Source organism: Phaenicophaeus curvirostris, chromosome 1 (assembly GCF_032191515.1).
Source record: "Phaenicophaeus curvirostris isolate KB17595 chromosome 1, BPBGC_Pcur_1.0, whole genome shotgun sequence".
NCBI lineage: Eukaryota > Metazoa > Chordata > Aves > Cuculiformes > Cuculidae > Phaenicophaeus > Phaenicophaeus curvirostris.
This window is the reverse complement of record NC_091392.1, coordinates 179347299-179360387: the sequence shown is the minus strand read 5'-3', so window position 1 is coordinate 179360387 and position 13089 is coordinate 179347299. Positions and strand designations below refer to the sequence as shown.

Genomic DNA, 13089 nt, shown 5'->3' with positions numbered 1-13089 from the left:
GAGCATTACACAGTGCACTGCTGGAGTCTTAGCTCCTGCAGTGATGAGTTTAAGGCAGGAATCTCTACCAATAAAAGCGTTTGACCAAATTGTTAGTGGGACCTATGTCTTTACTGTGAGGGTGATGGAGCACTGGAACAGGCTGTCCAGTGGAAGGTGTGAAGTCTCCTTCTCTGGAGATATTCAAAGCCCACCTGGACACGTTCCTGTGCACCCTGCTCCAGGTGAACCTGCTTCAGTGGGGGGGGTTGGACTGGATGAGATCCAGAGGGTCCGTCCAACCCCGACCGTTCTGTGATCTGAAAGGACACTGGGACTATAGTTGCTGGATGGAGAAAAGCCTGTGTGGATGAGAAAACTCTATGCAAAACATCAAGCCAGGCCTTTGGATTTGTACTTATAGTTCTCTCCTTTTCAGATTAGTTTAGAGGTTTGACTTGATTCTGACTTTTTCCTCTTTTTACTCAGATAACTGTATTTATCAGAAAATCGTAACTATTTATAACTGCTTAAGGACCTTAGACATTGCTAGTTCTTTGTAAGTGAACCAGCTGTCAGAGTTAGGTCTCTTTTAGTGATTTGTGCTAGCACTGAGGACCAGGGTACTAAAATAATAAAATCCATGACTAATGCAATTTATCAAATGAAGCCTTACTGCAAGTGCAGTTATATCAGAAAAATTCATCACTTCCAGTACAGCTTTTCCTGCTTGTTCAAGGTGTCCAGACATTAGGGTAAAACATTTCTTTGCTTGCACAGCTGATTCACTCCATGTGCTTTGCCATGCAGGTACCACCCTGTGTGTCCCCAGCCAGTAAAGTGCTTCTAACCCCAGACATGTTCTGCCCCTGGGTGTGCAGAACATCCTGCATCCCCTCTGCAGCTCATTTTGGTAATAAAATAAAGGTCACCAAACAAAGAAATTGCAACCATCTTGTTGCTTGCAATTACACGGCCACATTAATGACCCTGTTGTGATCCCTCCCTTCCTATCCTGCTCAGTCCCACGTCCTGCTTCCTCTCTCCGTGTGAGAAAGCAGGCTCTGGCATGGGCAACACCCTGTCTGCTGCTGGCGGTGTCCCCAGCAAGGATGTTTCCCATGCCTCCTCTTCCAAAATTTCTAAAGCCCACAAGAAGCAGAACACACTCTACAGGAGGTACTTCTCAGGAATCAAATTAATCTTAACAATTACTTGAAAACCAATTGAAATCTAGCAACCGTAGCCCATAATGAACGGACATCGGCATTTCCCTGAATTAAACTAACCCATGGTCTTGTTTTTCAATTTTTGGTAAGAGTGCGCCTAGGATGGTGACATTTTTTACCAATCCACGGCAGTGAAATACCCGAACTAGGTGAAAACACTTATATACAGAATTTCAGCAAAACTCACAGGATGACAACAGTGCTATAGTCTCTTTGTTGCTTCCTCCGTGACATCCTGCTACAACTAGAATGAGCAATGTCAGTGAGAGTACAGCTCTGCTAATATACCCAAACCACAAGCTTTTGCTAACACAGATGTGTCACTCTTGCATCCACCCACCCAACTCATATGAACAAAAGCACGTTCTCACCTTTTCAGAGGACAACGCTGCACCCGATAACTGAACACTCTCGGTTTCTGCCCTGCAGGCCTTCAATATTTTCTTCATGCCAAAACTTGCCTGGGGGCTCTTTACTAAAGCTGCAAGACTCAATTAGAGAAGGAATCATAGAATAGTTCGGGTTGGAAGGGACCTTAAAGATCATACAGTTCCAACTCCCCTGCCACGGGCAGGGACACCTCCCACCAGCCCAGGCTGCCCACGGCCCCATCCAACCTGGCCTTGAACACCTCCAGGGATGGGGAAGCCACAGCTTCCCTGGGCAACCTGTACCAGTGCCTCACCTCATCGCAAAGACGTTCCTCCGTATGTCTCATCTAAATCTGCCCGTCTCCAGTTTAAAGTCATTCCCCCCAGTCCTATCGCTACAAGCCTTTGTACACAGTCCCTCTCCAGCTTTCTTGTAGCCCCTTCGGGTACTGGGAGGTCGCTGTAAGGTCTCCTAGGAGCCTTCTCTTCTCCAGGCTGCACAACCCCAACTCTCTCAGCCTGTCCCATGAAAGAGCAACACAGCCCCCTCCAACAAATAAACACAGTGGTGTGGAGTAGTGGCACTTCTCTGATTCCGCTGCTTCAGTGACAAAGTGTTCCTAAGCATTAGCATTTTTCTTTCTTACAAGGAGCTTTCAAAATATTTGTAAATATAATTATCCCGTGAGGTCATTTTTATACTAACCCCTTTCTGTCATTCATGTGTCTTGAAATGTGGTTCTCCAATTTTAGCACAGCTGGGTCTCTTAATTATACTCTTTTTCTATATAAAAAAATAAAATGAAAAAAGCACAAGCAGCTCCTAGAGCTACATTTTTCCCTTGGATCTGTGTCCCATGCTTCACTGACTTTGTAGGCAGAAGTTCCAACGGGAGCTTTTCCTGCACCCAGAGCAGTTTAGGCCTTCCCATAAAAACTGCCTAATATTAAAAGATCTGCACACATCCTGGGAGCTTTCCCTCAGTGCACGCAAATTTCTCCTGCTTTCCCCAAGCTTCCATTCATACTACCAATAGAAACAAATTTCCTTCTACCATCCAACAGGCTCAGAAGTTTTTAGGGACACCGGCACAATCATACAAACCTCCGTCTAGAAGAACAAATCTTTTCTGCCCTCTCTACTACCCCTTCAGCAGCCTCACCTGCAGGTGTCTCCATTCAAGGACACACCACAAAGCTGCTTAGTTTTATTTGGAAAACAAGTTAAAGACAAGGCGAGGCTCACTTAAAAATTAACAGGTGTCACATTTAACTTACAGAGAATAGGAACAGCATGCTCCTAAAAAGGTAGAAAACACACTTATGAGTACTTCAGTCACAAAGGGCTCCAAAGGCAGCACCAGTAACCCTGCCCGGACACACATTTGACCTCTATTGCAAACACACAATTGCAACATCCTGAATGTCTGGAGCTGAAGTTTTCCCAGTGGGTTTTCCAGCTTGCATCTATACGGAAGGGTAGCTATGGGTTTATACCTGAGCATCTAACCTGTGTCTGCCTGAGGCTTTATTTGATGTTCATGACTGCCACGCATCATCCAGAATAGATTAAAAAACTCCAGCTTTCAGAAAGCAACTACTATACTTTTTATTTTATATATAATGCACCTACACCAAGGCTAATCTGTAAATTAAGCCAAGTGCAGATGAAGAAAGAAAAAAAGGTCTTGTGTATTTAAGAAACTTCTTTTAAAACAAATTATTTTATCTCCATCCAAACATACACAATACCAGGAAGCTGGATGAGTGTGTGTTTACAGTTATATAATAGCTCCCCAACCAGTAACGCATCCTCCCACTATAGTAAGAAAAGATCCTTTAAGAGATGAAAAATAAAATTAGTCCAATGGCTCTTGGCTGAACTAACGCAAGGCAAATGATATAGACATCTATGGTACAAATAATTTAAAAATGAGTTTAAATTGTATTTTTTTTCCAAATAAATATGCAAATATACCAGTAAACATTCCTATTTTCCTGCTAAATCAATGTTCACGATTTGGCCAGAAAGACAAGCCAGTTCCCATATTACAGCTTAGAAGTGGATTTTGGGGGAGGTTTTCCTGCCTTGTTTTTAGGTGTTATTCTCTTTCTCTCATGTAGTTTTTCTTGCAACCAGCTTTGAAATGGCAGGCTTAATGACATACCTTATCCTGCATACTCCCCTACAGAAGTTGCCATAACCAAGATCCTAATCATATAAAAAAAGCCAAACATACATTAAAAATAGCATTTTCAGGTGTAAATGGCACCTTGTAGAACGTTATCAGCGATAGCTGAGGTTGCTCCAGATTAACTGGCACAGTTCCATGGCACAGACCAACAGGAACACAACGAGGCTCACCAAAGGGAAATGGGAAGGTCCTGCCCCTGGGGAGGCACAACCCCCTTCACCGGTGCATGCTGGCTGGAAAACAGCTCTGCAGGAAAGGCCACAGGGTTCCTGACGGACAACAAATGGACCATGAGCCAGCAACAGACCCTTGCTGCAACGACGACCAGCAGGGCTGTCAGGAAAAGCACTGCCAGCGGACCGAGGGAGGTGAGCCTCTCCCTCGAGGACGTTTACGTCCCCAGAAGAGGGATGCGAACGTATCAGAGCATGTCAAGCAAAGTGCCATGAAGTTGATGAAGGGATTTAAACACCTGACATATGAGGGAAGGCCAAGAGAGCTGGGACTGGTCAGCTCAGAGCAGAGTTGGAGGGGCTTATCCATGTGTATAAATGCCTGACTAGGGACCTCCCACAGGTTCCTTTCAAGATCAGCAAGTCTAGATTTTACGAAAGCGTGTACAAACTTAATAAATTAAAGATGTCCTTTGTGTAGGATGGATGAACCATGAACTGGCTGCTCTAGTCAGGAATCTGCACTTTATCTTAGTGGTGCACAAGTCAAGAGCTTAACATACCCATGTAGTGAACACTCCTGGCTCTCAGGGGGTCAGCCTGACTCACAACTCGCTCTACGTTATGTACGTCATTGACAAATACTCAGGATGGATTTCAACCACTAATGACATCTGTCAGCTTTGGATCTCCACTCCAGTTGTATGTATCGTGGAAACACTGACCCAGAATTTAAGCAAGCGTCACAACAGCATCTTAAAATGGAAAAGGAACAGAAAAGCATGCATCTCTGTTCATACTTCATTTCTCAATCATCACTGATTCCATTTCATCTTCTCAGCCTTAAAAAGAGCACTTAAGGTAAAAAGCCTTAATTTTAACTTCAAATTTAACTGCAAAAATAAACCAGTAACAGGAAAAGAAAACACAAGACTTTTAGACAAACAGGTTTATAAGATTTATTTTCCATTGCACATACATGGATTATATACAAGTTAGTAACATAAGTTACTCCTTAATTTTCTAAAAGATTGTTACAGCAAACACTTGCCATTTTAAAACATCAAGTCAGCAATCAATCGAAAAAGGTAAATATGATGATATTTTAAAAACAAAACAAATTGCACTTTGTTAGGGAGAGTCAAATACAGGTTTGCCTATATGCTGTAACAAACTATATAGCAGGTAATATTACAGTTAGAAGTAGCTCTTGCAGTCCATTTGTACATTAATAATTCTTTTCAATTGTACTTAATTAAAAACTGGTGGATATTTCAAAGACTTCCTCTTCTTCCTAGTATTCATCACATGAAATGCGCTAGCATCTAAGTCTTTATACAATTGCTATTCAAATATAAGAAGAACACCGCACCTGAAAATAAGGAGAAAACTAAAACATACTGATTTTACATGTGTCATGAGATGAAAAGTATGGAAGGTGTTCAGCAATAAAGCCCTGTCCACTACTTACATAAAAGAAGATTTTAAAAAATAATCACTGCACACAATACAAAGGGTGGGGTCATACTGTAGTTTTTAAGTCTCCTAGACCAGTCATATTCCTCGTTACTGTTCACAAATGAGCGTTTCCATAGCAAAACTGTTCTCAAAGTGTCGAATCTTTCGGCAATTGACAGCTTCACGCTTCTGAATTCCTGGTTGTATTAGGAAAAGAACAATGGCAGGTAAGCAGAAGAGCGGGTGAGGTATATCAGAGACATAACTGTTCTACATTTACTACGATAAGATGTCACCAGAAATCACAACTACCTCCCCTTGACCTCCTCCCCAGAGGAAACACATGTAGGCACACATTCATACTTATCAAACATCAATAAGCAGGCAATGATCCTGAAGGTGAGGTGAACCAAATCACTGAAATGGTTTAATGAAAACCAACCTCCTGAAATCCCCTACTGGATAGATGTAGCCCAGATCAGTTCCCTATCTCCCTCTCTGTGCACCTGTAAAAACACTTGTGTGGATCTGAGAGAGGGAAAAGCAAAGGAATAATCTACTATGGGCAAAAAAGAGTGGACTAGTAGCATTTAAACAACAACTGGAAAGCTGAAGAAGTCATCCATCTATCGCGCAAAAAGCATCTGTTCACAAGTGTGATGCTTAACCCATAAATTAAATAATGCAGAGAGCCCTAAGTTGCTCAGATCCCTTGACCAGACTGCACGTGTCATCTTTGCATCGCAAGTGGCTCTGAATTCCCTCTGGGTCCTCTATGCTGCTGCTGTGACGGCAAGATAATTACTATTTATGTTTGCTCAGTTGAAAGTGTTTGGAATAATTATCATAGAATCGTTTGGGTGGGAAGGGGCCTTAAAGATCACCTAGTTCCAACCTCCCTGCCAATGGGCAGGGACATCCCACGAGATCAGGCTGCCCAGGGCCCCATCCAATGCAGCCCCTTGTTTTTATGCTGCATGTCTTGGCATGTTGCATGAGGGCATTTAGTGATGTTTGGGGATCAAAAGCTCTGATGCAGTGCTAAAGGTTTCTGTAGATCAAAGGAAACCAAATTTGATCCAGTTTGGCCCATACTGCCTGTCGGAAGTCATCTTTAGAATGAACTACTTCAGGACCCTATCCCGGTTTTATCTTGCATGGAAACAAAGCCAGGGAGAGATTGTGGCTCCAGGGCCCAGCAGCTCCTGGCCACCTTTTATTTTGCAGTGTGGGCTTTGTCCTGGAGGCTGGCACTGTTGCAGGCAGTTAAAGTCACTCTTTCTCCTACACGTGTTTTGATCTGAAATGACTTGAGCGTGCACAGTCTGTGTAAGTGGACGACTTCATGATATGAATCTTCTAATGTGAAGTTATTTGATTCTTTCTTGGAATTTGGAGTAATTTTCAGAAACTGATGCCTCATCCTAGAGAAGCTGATGCATTATGGTCCAGACAAATAGTCGGTGTGGTGGCGGACAGCCACACCCAGAGGGTGGTGGTGAATAGCTCCTTTCCCAACTGGTAACCTGGCACAAGTTGAGTTACCCAGGACATTGGGCCCAACACTGTTTAGTATCTTCCTAAGTGATCTGGATGATAGGATCAAGTGTATCCTGACGATACCAAACCAAGCGGGGAAGCAGGCACTTCAGAACGGAGAGACACCCTACAGGAAGACCTAGATAGGCTGGAAGGATGAGCTAACCTAACAATGAACCTGACAAAGCTCAATAAAGACAAGCGTAAGGTCTTACACCTGGGAAAACCTAATCCAGGAGGTGCAGCACAGGCTGGGACCTACCCAGCTGAGGAGCAGGTCTATGGAAAGGGACCAGGGAGTCCTGGTAGACAAGCTCAAGAGTGTGCTGCTGCAGCAAAGAAAGCCACCAAGATGCTGGGTTGCACCAACAAGGGCATCAACAGCAGAGATAAAGCCACTATCTCACTCTACTCAGCACTTCCAGGCCATACCTGGAATACCTTGTTCAGTTTTGGCCACAGCTATACAAAAAAGAAATGGACAGGTGACAGAAGGTCCAGAGAAGAGCTGCAAAGATCAATAAAAGGACTGGGAAGCTGCTACAAGAGGAAAGGCTGACAGAAATGAGTTTGTTCAACCTTGAGACAGGAAGGCTCAGATGAGACCTTATCCTCATGTTCCAGTATTTAAAGGGTGGCTACAAAGAAGATGGGGACTCCGTTTTTACAAGTAGTCACAGAGAAAAGGAGGGATAATGGGTACAAGTTACTTCTGGCTAGATTCTAGTCAGATGCAAGATGAAAATTTTTCACAATGAGGACAATCAGCCATTGGAATAATCTCCTCAGGGAAGTGGTGGATTCCCCAACATTGGACACATAAGGTTCAGCTGGACACGGTGCTGGGCCACCTTGTCTAGATCAGGCTTTTGCCAAGAAAGGTTGGACCAGGTGATCCTTGAGGTCCCTTCCAACCTCGTATTCTACGATTCTATGACTGAACATCTGGGAATAGGAGAAAGACAGAATTTAACCAATTTTAGTCAAACTAATGCTCACTGCCAACCTATGCTCATCATTTGTTACCCCAGGATCAATGAGCTGAATTTTGAATTGGATTTTACTGTTAAGACCTCCTCATTTCTAAACATCATTCTAAACTATTTTTATACAATGTATTTCTTTTCCTTGATTTCCCAAGCAGTCACATCCAACAGTATGAGTAAGCAATTAAACTGCTTCAGTGTGAGCTTCCCCATCACATACTTAATTTTTTTTTAAAAGATGTACGTCTGAATAAAATCCGAGTGAAAATACTAAGACAATGTTCTATAGCTTGTCAAGACTCTTCCAAATGATGTTTTTCAAACATTTTCCAGGAAGGAGTACCAAGCACTACAGTCCTCCTGTGAAGACAACTCTTACTGACATTTCACTGATGCAAACAGGAAGATGTGGACTAATTTATAAATGGCTTTAATGATGAGAAGAACCTGCCAATCTGTACTTCAGACCACAAGACTACAGCTCCTCATATATTAAAGGGCTTTCCAGTTTTGAGGAGGTGGGTCAAGAAACAAGCTTAAAGAAAAGCATTGGTGAAGGCCTGAACCCCAGAAAACACACCCATGCACACATACACATCAGCAGCTCCTTGCTCACGGGGACTTTAAGCATTTCTGCACAATAAAATTATTTATTTCTATACCTACACAGAAAACATCAGATGTATTTAAGCCCACAGAGCCGGCTACTGCAATAAGCAACCCTTACTTTAATAAGTCATTCCTTTCAACACAATCAAGCCTATGTATTGCACTCAAGCGGCACTGAACTTTCTGCCAACACAAAAGATCACAGGAGGGACATTTACCTTTCATGGCTTCTTTGCGCTGTAGTTTATAGGTCTCCTTGCCACGGCAGAGGCGGTAAATAAAGAATCCCAGTTGATCCACATTTTCAATGCGATCAGTAACAATCATCTGTTCATGAATCAAATAGGACTGAGGCAAATATGTTCCAGCCTGTTGAATAAAAATACAACAGCTCCGTCAAAAGCTATTGCTTTGTGGTCAAAGTACACAAGAAACACTGCATTGTGTTTCACACTGCTGTGACATATCTTTGAGTTCTTTCAAAATGTCTTACCCATGGAATTTTATTCTAACCGTGCAAACATGACTGCACTGCACTACAGAAATACGTAACAATTATATTCAACAAGGTCACGAAACTTCCACTGATGCGTCTCTACCACTTTTACTGCTACAGTAACATCAGTCCTGTGGAGAAGCAGCACCCACTGTCAAGGATCAGTCCAACACTTCTCATCCAAATTTTTCTCTTAATTAACAACATCCCAACAGACCTCAGAGGGAACTACTCCCAAACAGGAGTTGACAGAAGCATGCTCCACATGGAGCGTGCTCTACATCCTCTTGTTGATGAAGCACACCAGCTGCTGTCCACAGAATGTGGGAAGCCTTGAACATATTCACAGCATGAGTCACAGCTCAATCCAAATGCAAGACGAGACCATCTAGCCCGTAAATTATTATGGCGACTCCCACAGTTGTTTGTATGGAAAGGTATTAGAGAGCCATGGTAGTGTAGCAGGTGTTTTAAGACAATACACTGAAAAAGGAAGAGCCATGATGACACGCAAAGGCTTCCCAAGCCCTTCCTAGTCCCTTCAGTGTTATTTTACCACATCTGCGACGACTGAGGAATCCAGCTCTGCGCACCCCTTCAGGCACACAGCTGAAGATGCACATGTTTAGCTATCAGCCCATTTCCCAATACTGCCTTATACCATAAATAATCATCAACTTCTTTGACTCATTACTTCATTTAAGAAATCCTGTTCTAATTCCAATTGTAATTGATGGCAGTGGAGAGGTGTTGTTTGCTTTCTAGAAATAAAACCATCACATTATGGAAACAAATTCAGCTTCTGTGGCAAAAGAACACTATATTTTTATTGACAATAAACAACTTGAAATTTCCATTGCAAAACAAAACTGCCTTTTCAGTCCAAGTGACACGTTAGGAAAAAGCTGACTAAATGCTATTCTTTTCAGTAAAGAAAGAAAGGACTGTATAAAATACACTTTAAATTTTGACAAGTTTCAACAGCATGTATTATGAGGAAAACGGCAGCAATATTTTTTTCTTTAAATAAAAGCTCAGAAAACTTTGCATTCCCAAATAACCCCATTCATTATGTGGCAGTTAAGTAATTGTAGATCAGTGTATCTTAAGCCCTGGTCTCTTGAATTTCAGGAGAGCACCTTAAGGGAGCCCCAAAGCTCCAGAGCAGCAGTGCAGGGCACCGTGAGGGTGGACACTGGTGCTGAGGACTTGGACCCATGCCCTCCAAACCGTAGGATCTCCTAGGATCTGCCAGACCCAGCCTTCTCAGCCCTCCTTTGGCATGCAGGAGGAAGGGGAGCTCAGTGCAAGAATCTCCTCTGATCAGCTGCCACAGGAGCTACTACCCAGGACTGGGACCCAGCAGATTCACAAATGTCGTCATCATCAAGACGTCCTGCGCATCACATACAGTTAAAATCAGCCAGTTGGCTCAACAGCGGGAACAAGGTGGATGGAAAACATACCTGGGTTTTAGCCTTGTTTCCGAAGGAAAGAAGGCTTTTCACTGTTTGCTAAAATGACCACAGAATCATAGAACAATTTGGGTTGGGAGGGACCTTTAAAAATCATCCAGTTCCACAACCCCCGCCATGGGCAGGGACACCTTCCACTAGACCAGGTTGCTCAAAACCTCATCCAGCCTGGCCTTTGAACACCTCCAGGGATGGGGCACCCACGACTGCTCTGGGCAACCTGTGCCAGTGCCTCACCACCCTCACAGTAAAAAAATTACTTTTTTAAAAAACAAAACAGCCCAGAGCACCTCCATTTTCATAAAACACCCTCTGCATGTATTCAGAGCTCATTACAATGAAATGAAGACTTTAATTTCATAGTTTTTTTTATTTGTGCAACCAGTGTGACTGCAGGGTAGTGAACAGAAATTTACTCACTTCATGCATCTGTAGAACAGTTTCCCATATTTCAGTTACAAAACATTTAGCCTGATTTTCTAAGACATCAAATGCCAACAGCTTTTTGTTAACACAATAAGAATTAAACAGATGTCTCAAAATTAGAGCACTCATTGCTGGCGCAATGGTCAAACCAGTTAGCTTTTGCACAGATTTTCAATTAAATATATGATGCCTGGTTATGCTCTTGCTCATAAACCACGCGTATTTGATTTAGTACCAATGACAAAGTAGGAAAATAACAGATCCTAACAGCGGAGTTGTTGTGAACTAAAAATGGAAACAAAACAGCATACACGAAGTAAAGAAATATGGGGTCACTGAGTTTTACAAACACCACCTCATCCTTAAGTACTGGAAACGAAAGTGTGGTTAAATAGCCAGTCTCAAAATAGGCATCAAAAAAGCAGCAGAGGACTTACTTGTGAAGTCATTCTTCACATCAAATTTATTTATATACACGAACCACTCAGAAATGGCTAAAATGGTTCCTAGAGTCCTAATTCCAAAGACTTGTTTTAAGATGTAAGCCCAAAGATGATATTAACCATTCTAATGTTACAAAAGCCCACGAAAATAGAATTTAAATAGAATTTAAAACTCCTCAAATCTTAAGACACAAGTTAGCTTATCAGCATTCTCCCCCACCCTGACTATTTTGTTGTTCTGTACAGAAACCAGAAGGCTGAAAACCAGAGTCAATACTATTTAAATCTGCATTAAAAGCACACATGTGAAAGAGACCCCATTAGATTATTTACTTTGTCCTCAATTTCACAGGCCATTAGGTTTCATCCAGTCACTACTACTAAAAGAACAGCATGTCCTCAAGCTGGCCACAAGCCAGTCAGCACCACAGGCCAGGCAGCAGTGTTCAACTATCAGACCCTGCTGGGACATGATAAGGAGGTTCCACTACATGATACTGAAAACTCATTTTCTGTTGTTCAGTCACTATGGTACCCGAGGTCCCTTCTAGGGTTCTTGTTTTTAAGGACGCTGAATCTCATTCCAAAGGCCTGGTGCTCATTTATTCTTCTTAAGATGCAGAAGCAGGAATTCAGCAATACAAAACTCCCTCTTGCTTAAATGGGCTTTGCTAGTCATACAATACAAATCCCAATCATCTTTCCAAAACCCACGTGAAAGCAGGAAGATTCACCTGAAGGCTGCTGAAGCCTCAAGAACTTGCATCCAGTGCTAGTCCATCACACGCAGTGCCACATCTAATTCCCCTGAGCACCCAGAGCAGATCTAACACACCTCACGTGCATCATCCCCAAGCCACTGGATCGATCAGCAGGGGCTAAACACAGGGACCTATGCTTTAAACACACCCAGATTAAAAAGATATCCCAGTGTATCTACTTTAATCCTCTCACCTAAACAGTCTTAGTCCAGTGAATCCACGCTTTACAGAAACTTTAGTCACAGCAGATTATAAATTGAAACCCATAGAGACTACTATCAAAGAGTCAGGTACACCACACCTACACAAATTTGTCAGCTAAATTCGTAACATCAAAGAATAAAATCAGGGTTTTTTTTGTCTTCGTTGGAATTAATAATTCCTTCAAGATTGTAGTTAATTAACTCAGAAGGTTACAGACTTTCTCCTCTCTTTGTAAAGGTCTCTAGTGATCAGTCAACTTTCTAACACATGCATCTTGTGTGAACATCAGAGTTTGCGGTGGATGAAGGACATTCTCCTTTTTCCCTGTCTTAAGAACAAATAACTTATGATTTGACCATACCTTGATGTTGATGAGCAGCTCCAGGAAATTTTTTGGTGGCATAACAACTGAAGTGTTAAGAGGAATCACATAGCACTTATCCAGGCTAAGGTCGAGATAGGCAGTGAGTCTCTGTTGAGGATATATTTATTTTAATCAAAATATAACAAGATCATCAGAAAATTCACATACAGACTTTGCTAAACTGCTATTGCTTCATGTTGTTCTTTAAATTATCATTTTGTTTGCCATGAAATCTACCCAACAAACTTCAATTTGAGTAGGGTAGGTAAATGAAGAAATAAAAGGCAGTCTTGATGAAAGTTTAAATCTATGACAGGGATTTGTGCAAGGCTGCAGGCAATAAGTAGCTCAAATGCACTACAGTAATGAAATGACAAAGGT

At 42.2% G+C, this 13089-nt stretch overlaps 1 protein-coding gene across 1 annotated transcript in view; it reads right to left on the bottom strand.

The window, feature by feature from the left end:
• Positions 1 to 4881: 4881 nt before the first annotated feature.
• Positions 4882 to 13089, bottom strand: part of ITM2B (integral membrane protein 2B) — a 30772-nt gene continuing 22564 nt past the window's right edge. The window contains exons 4-6 of the mRNA XM_069881543.1: positions 12706 to 12816; positions 8758 to 8908; positions 4882 to 5602 (exon numbers count right to left, since the gene is read on the bottom strand). Of these exons, the coding sequence (XP_069737644.1) occupies positions 5514 to 5602; positions 8758 to 8908; positions 12706 to 12816 (351 nt within the window). The 3' untranslated portion in view covers positions 4882 to 5513. The remainder of the gene's footprint in view (positions 5603 to 8757; positions 8909 to 12705; positions 12817 to 13089) is intronic.